Genomic DNA, 14,337 nt, shown 5'->3' on the forward strand with positions numbered 1-14,337 from the left:
TTATTAATCATCTTCAAATCCATTTTCATGGCCCTTCTAGTAAACATTTGTGCTTGTAAAGATTAAGTGATTGGCAAGGTTACAAGCTGATGTCTTTTATTTATCTAAGGCTTGGTGGTGTCTCAGCTACTGCCAGAGTAACTTCACCTCTGCTGTGCTGAAACCGCGACCTCACCGGCGACCCTGTGAGCTGTCGCCTCTGGGAGGAGAGCTGCTTCTAACCTCATTTTATCTGAGTAGTCTGCAAGTTCACTGTGCCACATGGTTGTTGCTCACAGGATAAGCTATAATTATTATTCATTTTATTTTTGCCTTCTAACTGGCTTTCCTAACTCTGGGCCTTCAGAATTTTCTCTAAGAATGTAAGGAACTGCAGGGTACAACCAGGTGGCATACGCCAGCCACTTTGTGAAGAAAAATTAGTTAACTAGAGTAGACTTCCATAACCCATTTAGTGAAAGGGGGAAAAAAGAAACCAAAGATATGTCTCTTTCAGCAAGTGTTATCAAAAGCAGTACTGGATCACGGATACAATTCAAAATTCTCCCTTTCTGGAGGAAGGGAGGTGGAACACAGCTAAATTCATCTTCTGTCTGCCTAAGCTTCCGGAAGGGAAGGTAGGACTGAACATTCAGATGATCACGTGACCGCAGTGGAGGAAGGTGCAGTCTTGATTCTATTGACTAGGACAGTTAATGGAAAAGAGGGTGGTAAAATGTACATGGTTGGACAGTTTTAATTCTACATCCCTAACTGGTAACCAAAGCCAATAAGGCACGTAGTGATTGAAACACTTGAACATGCCACTAGAACTCAGCGAAGCTGACGAGTCTGTCATTGCTCTGCCCACAGCTCAAGATGCGTATGCAGCATGCTGTGTGGCATCGTGCCCATTCCAAAAGCAAACTCCCCACATAGCGGGTGCTGTATCAGTCACTTTCACAATGCTGATTACAATGTTTGATCTGGTGCTGGAGCTGAAGGATTTCATCAGGCCGGACAGATCAATTGCTGGAGAGAAAGGCAAAATAAAAACAGCACCATGGTGCATGCCTGACTGGAAAAACATGGGTAATGTTACCACCAAGTGCAAGGTTGTGAAGGCTGCTTTCTTGCTCATCTATCATGCTGTGTGCAAACCCAGCTGTAACCCGATGCAGCAGATAAGCAAAAGACTCAGTGCCCTCCTCTCAGCCGTCAAGCCAGGAGGCACCACGACCTCCGTCGAACTCAACCCAGCAGTGACTTCAACGAAGCCGCAGCATGACTAGCTAGCAAGGGCCCTGACATCAAGGTAACACGATTACTCTTTCAACCTGGTGCCAACCCTAACCTTGGGGTCACTGACTGAGCCTTCATAAGTCGGTGTAAGCTCATCGCAACCTTTTCTGAAATGATCTCATATGTCACAATGTGAAGTTTCACTGAGGAAGGATTCAATCATGCCTCACTGCTCCCTGGTACAGGTTGTGACATAATGAAATTCATGAGCATTGAAGGACGACTCACTGAGAAACATGAGGAAGAACTCTTTCCATTTCTTAGTCTTTTGACTCAGAGGGCATAAAGAATTAGCACCTGCAAAGTACCCTACTCTCTGTAAGGTTGCAAATGCATGGAAAAGAAAGCTAGATACTTCCTTCAGAGACTGCCAGTCAACAAAGGAGCCCCTCCAAACTTACTCATCATGATGCTGAAGAGGCAGTTTCCAAACCACCTCTTGAGAAGGCACTGATGAGCAAAGAAGATGAAGAAGGACTATAAGCAGCATACCATATATCGAGTAAGCAGCATACAATGTATCGAGGGAAGAGATTAAAGTTGCAGCTACGTTGAAGCCCAGAACAGAATAAACCAGTGTCCTAACACGGCTCTTGGAGGCAATCGAGAACAGAGAACGCATGCAAACTTAGGGGGAAAAAGGTATATGGCCAGCCCCCTGGCAAAATATTTGCCCAAAGTGAAAAGGCACACTCCGCAAAAATCCTTGTTGCTGGTCTGTCTGTGGGGAGGTACGCTGTGCGGCAGTGTGGGAGGTGTTCACCTTTCTGTGCAACTACAGACATGTATGGAGAGCCATACTACAGTATGGAGAGCCATACTCCAACAAGCCACGCTAGCACTCCAAAGAGCTAGGGGACAAGCTCTTCCCTGGGCAGCTGAGGAACTAGCTGCCTGGGAGTCGCCAAACCCCTGCAGGAAGTATTTTGAACCCACAGAGCCAGAGACATTTCCCACTGCCCCCAGAAGCCAGCAGGGCCAGTCCGACCACGCCTCCCATCCCTGTTCACTGCCGCCATCCATCACCACTGGCCTCTCATCTCCTCCTACTGTACATCTTGATCTAATCCAATCCCTCATCCTTCCAAGCCATCCCTCGGTATCCCCGGAACCAACAGTCCCCCGAGTCTTCTACGTCTATGCTGAATGGTCCTGTGCTGTGATGACACTGCCTCTTCCCATGTAGCCCTTGCAAGGCAAGGCTCTTGCATCTCATGGCTCTCCAACCTCAGGGTTAGTGCTTCTAGACACTGCTGTTTCCAGACCATTCTTTTCTTAGAAAACTCCCTCCCCTCTTGAACATTTATGCCATCCAGCTAAACTGTTCTCTCCTTAATGTTAAGTGACCCCTTCGTTGCTTCCTGCTAGCAGCTAAACTCTCAAGATTCTGAATTAATCTTGCTTCCCACCCCATCTCCTGCCATCATTCTTGATAACATCAATATCCATGTGGATGTCCCACCCAATCAATACCTGGCCCACCACTTTCTTTAGCTCACCTCCAAACTCATCTGAACTCCATGTTAGCCCCCTACTCCCAAGTTTATAAATTGCCATTGTCATTACCATCAACAGCTCAACCTCCAGTCCCTGACTTAGTCACCTCAGGCTCCAGCTCCGCTGCTTGATGATCACCCACAACAGCAATGCTGGGGGATATGCTGGTAACCTCAAGTCCTCAAATTCACGGACTCTTGCACTTTTGCACGATCCATCAGCCTCCCTTGTCCAGCTTAGGTTTAACTTTATAATCACTCCTTTACAAACCTTCTACAGCTTCCTTGCTTCTCTCTCCCTCCATTCTAACCCCTGGGCAGACCCAGCCATCTCTCTACTTGTGTCTGCAACAGAGCAACCGAAGCTTGCTGAATAAAATATGCAAACTGGACAGATGATTTTCCTGAAATTATTCTCAAATGGGAACTTAACGCCATCCAGAAATTCTAGTCCCATTAAGCCTACTTTCCTACTTCATAAATGATTTGTTCCTAACTTCTCTCTCCCTAAATCTTTCTCTTTCTGAACTTAGGGCTTCAGTTCTCAATTCACTGAGAACATGTCACATCTGTGCCTGTATCTGCCCCTTCTCTTTCAATGCCTCTCAAAGGCCAGACCATGGCCTGTGGTTTGGGTACTGCCCTCCACTGCTTCCAGGCCCTCCCTCTTTCTGTTTTCACCTCTCTGACATGATCTCTTTTTTTCCTACAAGTCTTTTCCCTCAACACACAACGGGTTCTGCTATCTCAACTCTAAGACCCACAGTGCCCTCCGGCTGCTGCTACTTTTTACATTCAAACTTACAGCTCCGGCCACCTCCCCCCAGCAGGCACCTGCCCACTGCTTCCATCTGAACTTACAGCGCTGGCCACCTCCCACCAGGGCTTGCCCACCGCTTCCATCCAAACTTACAGCACCTGCCACCTCCCGCCAGGGCCTGCACACTGCTTCCCAGGTTGCTCCTGCCAAGGTGCCTGCTGAGTGCTCTGCTACTGCCTCCCGTGGGCAGTCCCCCTCATCTGCTTCCGGTTCTCAGCGGTGTTTGATAAAGTTAAGAACTCCTTCCTTTTAAGACCCCTCACTACTCCTGGACTTCAGGACCTGACACTGTGCCTCTTACACCTCCTCCAGGAGGAACTGCTGCCTCCAGTCTGTGTCCTGGGGCTTCTCTCCTCCTCTCTGTGCTCTGTTCCTAGGTTGCTCACATAGTCTCACAGTTCTGAAGACCATTTATAAACGCTATGCTGATGACTCCCAAATTTAAACCTGTAATCCCCAAACCAGAAGTAGCTCATACATACATTGCCTATTGAACCTTTCCACAGAATGTCACATTTCATATGAGCAAAAGGGAACTCTTGATTTTTTTTCCTCTCTGAACTTGTTTCTCTCTGGTTTTCCCCATTCAGTACCTCCACTGTGTTGCTCAAGACAGAAAGAAGTAATCTTGTTCTCTCTCTTTCCCGAACCAGTCCATCACCAAATTGAATTCATCCACTTGGCTCTATCCTCATGGCAACCACTCTGGTGCAAACCCCCATCACTGAGTTCCTTCTCATCTACCATTGTTCATACTGCCCTCTTCCACAGGGAAGCTGGAACCATCTTTCAAAAAGATACATCAGATCGTGCCAATCTTCAACAGTTTTCCACTGCACTTGGAACAAAATCCAAAGTCTTTCTGTCGCCTCCAAGGGGTGGCATGCTCCAGCCCCGCCTGTGTCTCTACCCTCCATCTCATGCTAGTCTCTGCTTGGTTTAGTCTGCACTAAGGTCAGCAGTCTTCTCTCAGCTCCTTGACCACACCAAACCTCTTCCCTCCTTGGAGATGCTCCCACTCTGGTTCTTTGCATGGTTATCCTTCAGCTCGTAACACAAACGCTACCTGTGTAGACAGTCTTCCCTGACTTCCCAAAAGAAAGGTGGTTCCATGTCCCCTCCCCATTCTATTATACTCTTTCTCTTTTTTCTTATAACACACCATTTTATAATTATTTGTAGGTTTACTTTTTAAAACTTTATGGTGTGATGCCAGCCCCATTCCTCTGTACTGGAGGCTCTACGTCTGTCCTTTTTTACACTGTATATTCAAGACTCAGCACAATGCCTGGGCATATATTAGGTGCTCAAAATATATTCACTGACTGAATGAATAAAGTGCACTTAACTATTTCATTTCTTTGTATAACATGCCTTCCCTTTTTATGGTAATCAATTCAGGGATTAGCCTTCTAACAGCATCTAAAACATATGCAATTTATTTTTGAAATTCAGATTTTTCTGAAATATTCAGATGTCAGTTATGGTTATAATCCAAATATTTGTATATTTTACTACCGAGCTACATTTCTTTTCAGAATTATTCTTCAAGTCTAGTGTTGTCAGGGGCAATGCACCTGCGGATGCCTTTTGGTGTTTCTCCAATTATGAAGGTGGTCTGGTTTGTACGGTAGACGTTTTTCTTCTTTTGGCTCACAGGGTGTGAAATATAAAGAGGAAGTGAAATGCTGCCTTCACTCGGTTGCTGGCCTTTCTTTGTGTGTGGCAATGTATTTGCATCCACCTTTTCTTTATATGTCTGAAAAAAAGAAAGGAAACAAAAGCTATGTCTGAAAACATAGTCACTGTTGGTCAAATAACGAGAATGTCACACTCTTTATAATGAAGTAAATCACATTCTCCAACTGACATCAATGTCAGAAGATGTTAACCTAGGTCTTTAAGAAAATGACACAGGAAAAAATTATTTTATACCTTTAAAATATAAAAGTAGTGGCAATAACATGTTATTTCCATTGTCAAGACTTGGGTATACTGATACATATGTTGATATCTACTATACCAAAGAAGGATAAAAATTAATGATTATATACACTATGGCATAAACATGGGATATCTAAAATTTTCTAATTTAATAATTGCAAAATTATTAAGCAGTCTTTCAGTTGTCTAATTTCATATAATGGATAAATGTAAAAAATAGCAATCTTTATGTAATAAATAAATAAGAAACCATAAATCTTACATTTATTTCAACCTCTGCTGGGTTGCAAGAATATTTAGTGATTTTGAGATGCTAACTACAGTTGGCTGAATTATAGATGGAATCATAATCCTTTTACAGAGACCATGAATTGCCTAACATAAATTTTACTGACAGTGAGTCAAGAAAAATAAACTTTATATATAGTCCCAGTTTTCCTGACAAGATGATACAGTATGAATAGGTAGAAAGTCCTCATCCTATTCCAAAAAGAGAAATACTAAATACAATTTAACAGTAACAACAACAAAATTACATTGGAGCTCAAAAGTAAGAAAGCAGAATGTCGAGGTGCCCCAAACAAGGAAGTCCCACAGTGGTGAGCGGGAGCTGAAGCTCAGCAGCCCTAGTAGGGTCGGTCCCTAAGTTATAGTCTACAGCACTCATGTGGAGAGGGGAGATGGAAACGGTTTAACTCCCTGCACTAAACAACAAAGAAACACAAAACAGGAATGAGGAGTCAAATTTGCAAATTAAAGCCAGGAAAGCCAAACCTGGGACACAGGCTAGAAGCAGGCCACTTTCTTACTCTAGATAGAAAGAATCAATAGCGACAAACAGGAATGCCCAGCCAGTGCCACGTGTGGAATGTGATTTTGTACCACCTGGTGGTATGGGAACTTGAAGCTGAAAATCAACATAAACAATTTGTCCAGAACTAGCGAAAACCACAGATCTCAATCAGGGGTGAATAAAAAATATACCATGGAAGACTGCCAAAAGCCAGAGAATGCTTTTGATTCCAATGAAAACAGGAGGAGTTCAGACAAAAATTACAAACAACATATAAAACCTACCATATCATGAAATTGAGCATATGTAACAACTATAAGAACTGAAATTTGAGGAATTACCTATAATAAAGCAATCTGAAAAGATACTCATTTATGAATAAATAAACACATGACAGAGTCTCACTCTGTCCCCCAGGCTGGAGTGCAGTGCCATGATCACAGCTCACTGCAGTTGATAAATTGGAAGGATAAAATTACTCAGAATGAAGTGCAGAGACTAAAAAAAATAGGGAAATTAAGAGACAGAAGACATACCAAAGTTTCTAAAATGCCAGAAGGAGAGAACGGAGAAAATGGAAGAGATAATGCCAGAGACCTGTAAAAGAAAGGAATCCCTCAAACTGAAAAAGGAGAAAGAATCCCTAGTAGGAAAAATGAAAATAAATCTGTATTTTGTTATATCACAGATAAAGGGCATACCTTAAAAACTACCAGAGAAAGAGGATAACACATCCTACAAAGAAATGCCAAATTAGGCCAGGCACGGTGGCTCACACTTGTAATCCCAGTACTTTGGGAGGCTGAGGCGGACAGATTGCTTTAAGCCCAGGATTTCAAGGCCAGCCTGGGCAATGTGGCAAAACCTTTTCTCTACAAAAAAATACAAAAACTAGCTTGCTGTGGTGGCATGCCCCTGTAGTCCCAGCTACTCTGGAGACTGAAGTGGCAGGATGGCTTGAGCCCAGGAGGCAGAAGTTGCAGTGAGCCAAGATCGTGCCACTGCATTCCAGCCTGGGTGACAGAGCCAGACCATGTCTCAGGAAAACCAACCAACCAACCAACAAACAAAAGCCAAACTAACATCAGGCTTCTCATTAACATCACAATCCTATCCACCAAAAGAAAAAGGGGTATCTTCAACATGCAGAGAAAAAAAAAAAAAAACCTGTCAACCTAGAATTCTATACCCAGTTAAACTATCATGTAAGAACTTCTCAGACATACAAAGACTACTAGAATTCATTAGATTCTTGCTATTGATATACTTTTTTTTTTTTTTTTCTGAGACAGGGTCTTGCTCTTTTGTGCAGGCTGGAGTGCAGTGGTGCAACCATAGCTCCCTGCAGTCTCAAACTCCTGGGCTCAAGTGATCCTCCCACCTCAGCCTCCCGAGTAGTGGGGACTGCAGGCATGAGTCCACAGGCCGAGCTAATTTTTGTATCATTTTATAGACACAGGGTCTTGCTATGTTGCCCAGATTGGCATGGGTAACACAGCAAGACCCCGGGCTCAAAAGCAATCCTTCTGCCTCAACCTCCCAAAAGTGTTGGGATTATACAGTGAGCCACTGTGCCTGGTCTTTTTTTTCTTCTTAATAGAAGTTCAATGGGATTGAAGCAGTGATACATTCAATGAATGTGGGCAAGGAATGGCTTTTAATTCCACAAGTATTTACTAAGCACCTATTACATTCCTGCCAACATGCTATGCATTTGAGACACAAAGATATTTATATATACAAAGATTATTCCCCCTACCCTTAAGGGATTTAAAAGTAACAAGCCATTTAAAAAAATATGATATATTTATCTTTTTTCTTTTTTGTATAAGACATTTTCCTCTATAACTTATATTCTGGTTCATTTTATTGAAACTGACAAAAACAAGTGTATGCTCTTTAGTAACGAACCATTTCTAAGGAAAATTGACATCTTCAAAAGCTACTTGGTTCAGATGGACAAACACAAAATGCCAGGTGGTCAGGTTGAACCAGGGCTTTATATCAGTAATGTTAAAAGTACTTTCCTTAAAAATATATTTTAAAAAATTGTAACTGGGCCAGGTGCAGTGGCTCATGCCTGTAATCCTAGCACTTTGGGAGGCCAAGGCGGGCAGATCATGAGGTCAGGAGATCGAGACCATCCTGGCCAACATGGTGAAACTCCATCTCTACCAAAAATACAAAAACTGGCTGGGAGTGGTGGTGAGTGCCTGTAACCCCAGCTACTCGGGAGGCTGAGGCAGGAGAATAGCCAGGGAGTCAGAGGTTGCAGTGAGCCGAGATCACATCACTGCACTCCAGCTGGCAACAGAGTGAGACTCCTTCTCAAAAAAAAAAAGAAAAAAATTGTATCTTAAAACATTAATAGAAAGAAAAATGTTAATTGTTAAAGTTTGAAAGAGCTTTCATGCATTTATTTTCCATCACAAAACAAAATGAACACTAAAAGTTCCTAATACAAAGACTCATCATCCTAGCATACCCCCAAGAAATAATGATTCATTACTATGAGATGAGATGATATTGCTTACATTAAGGTAAAGGGAGTAAGCAGAGAGAGAAGGAACTGGGCCAACCAAGAAAATTCCATTCTCATATTTTGGAATTTCTGAAGCCATAGAGAAATCATGCCAAGGAATGGCAATTGTCAATTATTTACTTGTTTACTCTGGGTCTTTCTGACCCTGGTAGCATTGCAAAGCTCACATGTATACAGATACAGTTTTCTTAAATCAGTTTCGTAACTTCTTTAGGAAAATTCAGTTTTTGCAACCATAGTTATTAGACACGTGGATCTTTAAAATTTGCCAAACATTCCACATTTTAAAATCTGATTCTTTTAGGTAATAATAAAAGGAAATTTTTTTTTTTTTTTTTTTTTTTTGAGACTGAGTCTCACTCTGTCTCCTGATCTCGGCTCACTGTAAGCTCCGCCTCCCGGGTTCACGCCATTCTCCTGCCTTAGCCTCCTGAGTAGCTGGGACTACAGGCGCCCGCCACCACGCCCAGCTAATTTTTTTGTATTTTTAGTAGAGACGGGGTTTCACTGTGTTAGCCAGGATGGTCTCGATCTCCTGACCTTGTGATCTGCCTGCCTCAGCCTCCCAAAGTGCTGGGATCACAGGCGTCAGCCACCGCACCTGGCCAGGAAAATCATTCTTATTTAAGATGGGCTCAACAGCTATCTTTTATTTTTAAAAATCTACCTAGTTTCATATTTCCATTTTAGCAGGCAGCTTTTAACATTTTACTGAAACAAGGCTGTGAAACAAAATAGTTACATTAAAAATAGATTTTAGGAATCAATGTGCCATTTAGGCTTATTCTGAATGAAAGCTCTAAAGGTTACATGTACAAACTATGTATGGGTTGGGGGCAGTGTACTGGATTAGTTTCCTACTGCTGCCATAACAGAGTATCACAAAATTAGTGGCTTAAACAATATAAATTCATTGTCTTATACTTCTGTAGGTCAGAAGCTTGACATGGGTCTCACTAAGCTACAGTCAAGATGTTGGCAGGGCTGCATCCCTTTTTGAAGGCTCTGGGATAATGAATTTCTTTGCTTTTCCAGCTCCTGGTGGCTGCCCACAATCCTTGTCTTGTGGTCCCCTTCAAAAGCTAGCAACCCTTCTTCTCTGTGTTTCAGAGTCACATCACCCTCTCACCACAGCCAGGAAAGGTGCTCTGCTTTTAATAACTACTGTGACTAGATTGGGCCCATCCAGATAATCCAGGATCAAAGTGGGTTAATTAATTAACATCCTTTACTGCATACATCCAATTGACCCATCTCAAGGTCAGCTGATTCAACCTAAATTGCATCTACAACCTTAATTCCTTTTCCTGTTTGCTGGGTAATGTCATGTATTCATAGGTTCCAGAAATGAGTCAACAGACATCTTTGAGGGGGCCATTAATTGTTTCTCACTGGCAAGGAGAGTGGGGGTCTTAACCTGGGTCCACTGACCCTCCAAATGTTCAGGAGATGGGTTTCAGGGACTTCAGAAAGCGTTATCTATGAATCCCCTGAAGCTGTATTTACACATTTGAGCATGAACACATTTTTTAAAAAAAAAAAGAGCCCATGGCTTTAATCATGTTCTTAAAGGTGTATGTGGCCAGAAAGAGTTGAAAAACCACTGTTTTAAGTAGCAGCGCCATTGGTATAGTTTTCAAATATTCTTGTTTTTTGAAAAACCGTATCTGCTTCATAAACATTTTAGTGCTCGTTAGAAAAGTCTGTTTCATTAAAATAGTAGTCAATCTTTCACAATAAATGGTACAAGATAAATAATGCTGCAGTGCAGTTGCTATTGTAGTGGCAATTATAACTTACTATGGTAGATTTGGTTCTGGACCACCACCACAAACTTTTGGTTTCTCAGTACATATAAAAATCATGCTCACACTATGTTGCAGTCTGTTCGGTGTGCGCACACGACGCCACTGCTTTACCAACTAAGTTTGTGTGACACTCTAAATTCTTTGGTTTCTCGGTACATATAAAAATCATGCTCACACTATGTTGCAGTCTGTTCGGTGTGCGCACACGACGCCACTGCTTTACCAACTAAGTGTGTGACACTCTAAATTCTTTGGTGCTATTTCAGCAATGCTCACGGCATCTCCACTAGGATAGAGCCCATCTTAAGAAGCCACTTTCTTTGCTCATCCGTAAGAAGCCATTCCTTACCTATTAAAGTTTTAGCACGAGATTGCAGCAGTTCCGTTCCATCTTCAGGCTTCCATTTCTAATTCTTGTTCTCTTGCTGTTTCCACCACATCTGCAGTTAGTTCCCCTACCAAAGTCTTGAATCTCTCAAAGTCATCCATGAGGGGTGGAATCAGCTTCTTCCAAACTTCCGTTAATGCAGATATTCTGACATGCTCCCATGAATCAAAGATGTTTTACATGGCATCTAAAATGGTGACTCCTTTCCAGAAGCTTAACAACTGACTTTGCCCAGGTCCACCAGAGAAATCATTATTGATACCATTTATAGTCTTATGAAACTTATGTTCTTTCTTTCCAAATTTAATTTTTAGAGATGGGGTCTCACCAAGTGGACCAGGCTGGTCTTGAACTCCTGGTTTCAAGTGATTCTTCCAGGTCAGCCTCCTAAGTAGCTAGAACTACAAGCATGTGCCACTGTGCCTGGCTCTGTATTTCTTAAATAAGAAAGCCAAAATTACTTCTTGATCCATGGGCTGCAGAATAAATGCTGTGTTAGCAGGCATGAAAACAACATTCATTTCCTTGTACATCTCCATCTATCTCTTGGGTGACTAGATGCACTGTCAATGAGCAGCAATATTTTGAAAGTAATCTTCTTTTTCTGAGTAGCAGGTCTCAATAGTGGGCATAAAATATTCAGTAAGCCATGCTTTAAATAGGCGGGCTGTCATCCAGGCTTTGCTGGTCCATTTATAGAGTACAGGTAGAATAGATTTGGCATAATCCTTATGGACCCCAGGATTTTCCAAACGGTAAATTATCACTGGCTTCTCCTTAAATTCCCCAGCTGCACTAGTCCCTAACAAGAGAGTCAGCCTGTCCTTTGAAGCCAGGCACTGACTTCTCCTCCCTAGCTATGAAAATCCTAGATGACATCTTCCAACAGAAGGCTGTTTTGTCTACACTGAAAATCTATTGTTTAGTGTAGCCACCTTCATCAGCAATCCTAGCTAGGTCTTCTGGATAACTCGCTGCAGCTTCTACATCAGCACTTGCTGCTTCACCTTTGCAATTTTATGCTATGGAGACAGCTTCTTAGCTTAAATGTCATGAATTAACTTCTGCTAGCTTCAAATGTTTTCTTCTACAGCTTTCTCACCTTTCTCAGCTTTCACAGAATTGAAGTGCATTAGAGCCTTGCTCTGGATTAGGCTGTGGCTTAAGGGAATATTATGGCTGGTTTGAGCTTTGACCCAGACCACTACAGCTTTCTCCACGTCAGGCATAAGGCTGTTTCACTTTCTTATCGTTTGTGTATTCACTGAAGCAGCACTTTTAATCTCCTTCCAGAACTTTCCTTTGCATTCACAACTTGGCTGTTAGGCACAGGTGCCCAGTTTTCAGCCTATTTTGGCTTTTGAGATGCCTTTCTAATGAAGCTTCATCATTTCTAGCTTTTGATGTGAGAGATGTAAGACTCTTCCTTTAAAGTTGAACAATTAAAGGCCATTGTAGGATTATTAATTGGCCTAACTTCAATACTGTTGCATTTCAGGGAAGGGGGAGGTCTAAAGAGAGGGAGAGAGGGAAAATGGCTGGCTGGTGGAGCAGTCGGAACACACACATTTATTAAGTTTGCCATCTTGAATGGGTGCAGTTGGTGCCCAAGACAATTACAACAGGAACATCAAAGATCACGCACGTGATCTGTGGATCACCTTAACAGATACAATAATAAGGAAAAACTTCAAAATATTGTGAGAATTACCAAAGTGCGACTCAGAGACACAAAGGGAACACATGCTGTGGGGAAAATGATGCCAACAGCCTTGTGCGAAGCAGGGTTGTCACAAAATTTCAATTTGTAAAAAAGGCCTTATCTACAAAGCGCAATCAAATGAAGTACACTAAAACAAGGAATGCCTATACATTAGGATTATAACAAACAAGAAGGCACTCTGGTAGGGAAAAGTTTCTTCTTCCAGAGTAGCCAGAACGAGTCCACCCTGGACCTACTAACTATCCATCATCCTCTATAACTGGCTTCTTACGATCACTGGCTTCTTATGACCAAGTTTTAGGGTTATACTGGTTAAGAGCAGAAAAGTTCCTCATCTTCACCTAGACCGACAGTATGAAACATTCAAATGAACTTTGATAATACTCTTTTTCTTCTGAACCAAAAGTGTATTCTGTGTATTTCAAGGCATTAGATCTACACCAAGTTGCATTATTTTCATTGAAATGATATTTATTGAAAGGCTCAACTGAAAAAAGTTAAGATTTTTGATATGAAAGGGTAGGTAAAACAAAATCAACTCTTAACAACTTTGTAGACAGCTATCTTTGATGTCAGTATACTTAAAAACATAAGGAAGATTTCTCCCTACCTCACGGGCACATGATTAAATTAGCAGTTTTCTATTTACTCAGCTACATATGGAATCTATCTTTATATAGTAGAAGACTGCACTAGAATTGTTCAGAGAATGTTTAAGAAAAAAGAAACCCTCTATTAATATTCTCCAAGTAAAAAGTAATTTTGGAGGTAAGTTATTAAAGAACGGTAGAGGGTACCTAGGTAGGAATAGCAAAGAAGTGAAAAAAGTTGATAGGGAGGAATCGTTCCCATACACTGTAACAAACGAGGCAAAAAAGTTACAATCGAGGAGAGTGAGTTTCCAATGCAATCCAGAACAGCCTCTAGTTCCCATTTCCGCAGGAGAAACATTCAGTAATCTCCGCATCTTTCTAAATCTCTGGGTGAATTCCTGGAGACACGGCTATTGCTGATCATCTGCAGACAGAATCTGATTCATTTCCCCTGCTCATCTGTATACTCCAAGTTGCAGAGAAAGCTTGTGAGGATGGTGCACAGGGAAGCAGAACAGCCTGACAGCTGTCCACAGGAGGCTACGTGGAAGTAGTGAAATCTTTTATTAAGCAAGTGTGGAATGGATCTATCTGCTGGGCTGGCTTCTCCAGAATATACCTCATGGAGCAAACAGAACACAGAGCAGTGCCTGCTGAACAGCTACACCAACTCTTCCACAACCAGACGATTAGGCCTGATGAGTCAGTGAGAAAACTGGAAACAAGGAGGAGATCTTCAAAGCCACTGGAAGGTTCTGATGGGTCTGACCCACTGAGAAGCTGCAGTAGAAGGCTTAATTAAAAGTTCTGATTCTAAGGTCAAAAAGGATCTGCCCATCCCAGGACAGCTCTTTGTACACCTTGTTCCTGAGCTTCACAAGACACTCTAAGGTCATCACACATGGGCACACCGTGTGGCCACAAGCCCTCATATCCACCTGATCATGCC

General features: G+C 42.2%; 1 protein-coding gene across 1 annotated transcript in view; it reads right to left on the reverse strand.

The window, feature by feature from the left end:
* Window positions 1-14,337, reverse strand: part of ERCC6L2 (ERCC excision repair 6 like 2) — a 136,830-nt gene that overhangs the window by 6,353 nt on the left and 116,140 nt on the right. Inside the window, 1 exon segment of the mRNA XM_017871507.1 lies at window positions 5,175-5,356. Within this exon segment, the coding sequence (XP_017726996.1) occupies window positions 5,175-5,356 (182 nt within the window).

The sequence above is a fragment of the Rhinopithecus bieti genome, unplaced genomic scaffold (assembly GCF_001698545.2).
Source record: "Rhinopithecus bieti isolate Rb0 unplaced genomic scaffold, ASM169854v2 scaffold_6063, whole genome shotgun sequence".
Lineage (NCBI taxonomy): Eukaryota > Metazoa > Chordata > Mammalia > Primates > Cercopithecidae > Rhinopithecus > Rhinopithecus bieti.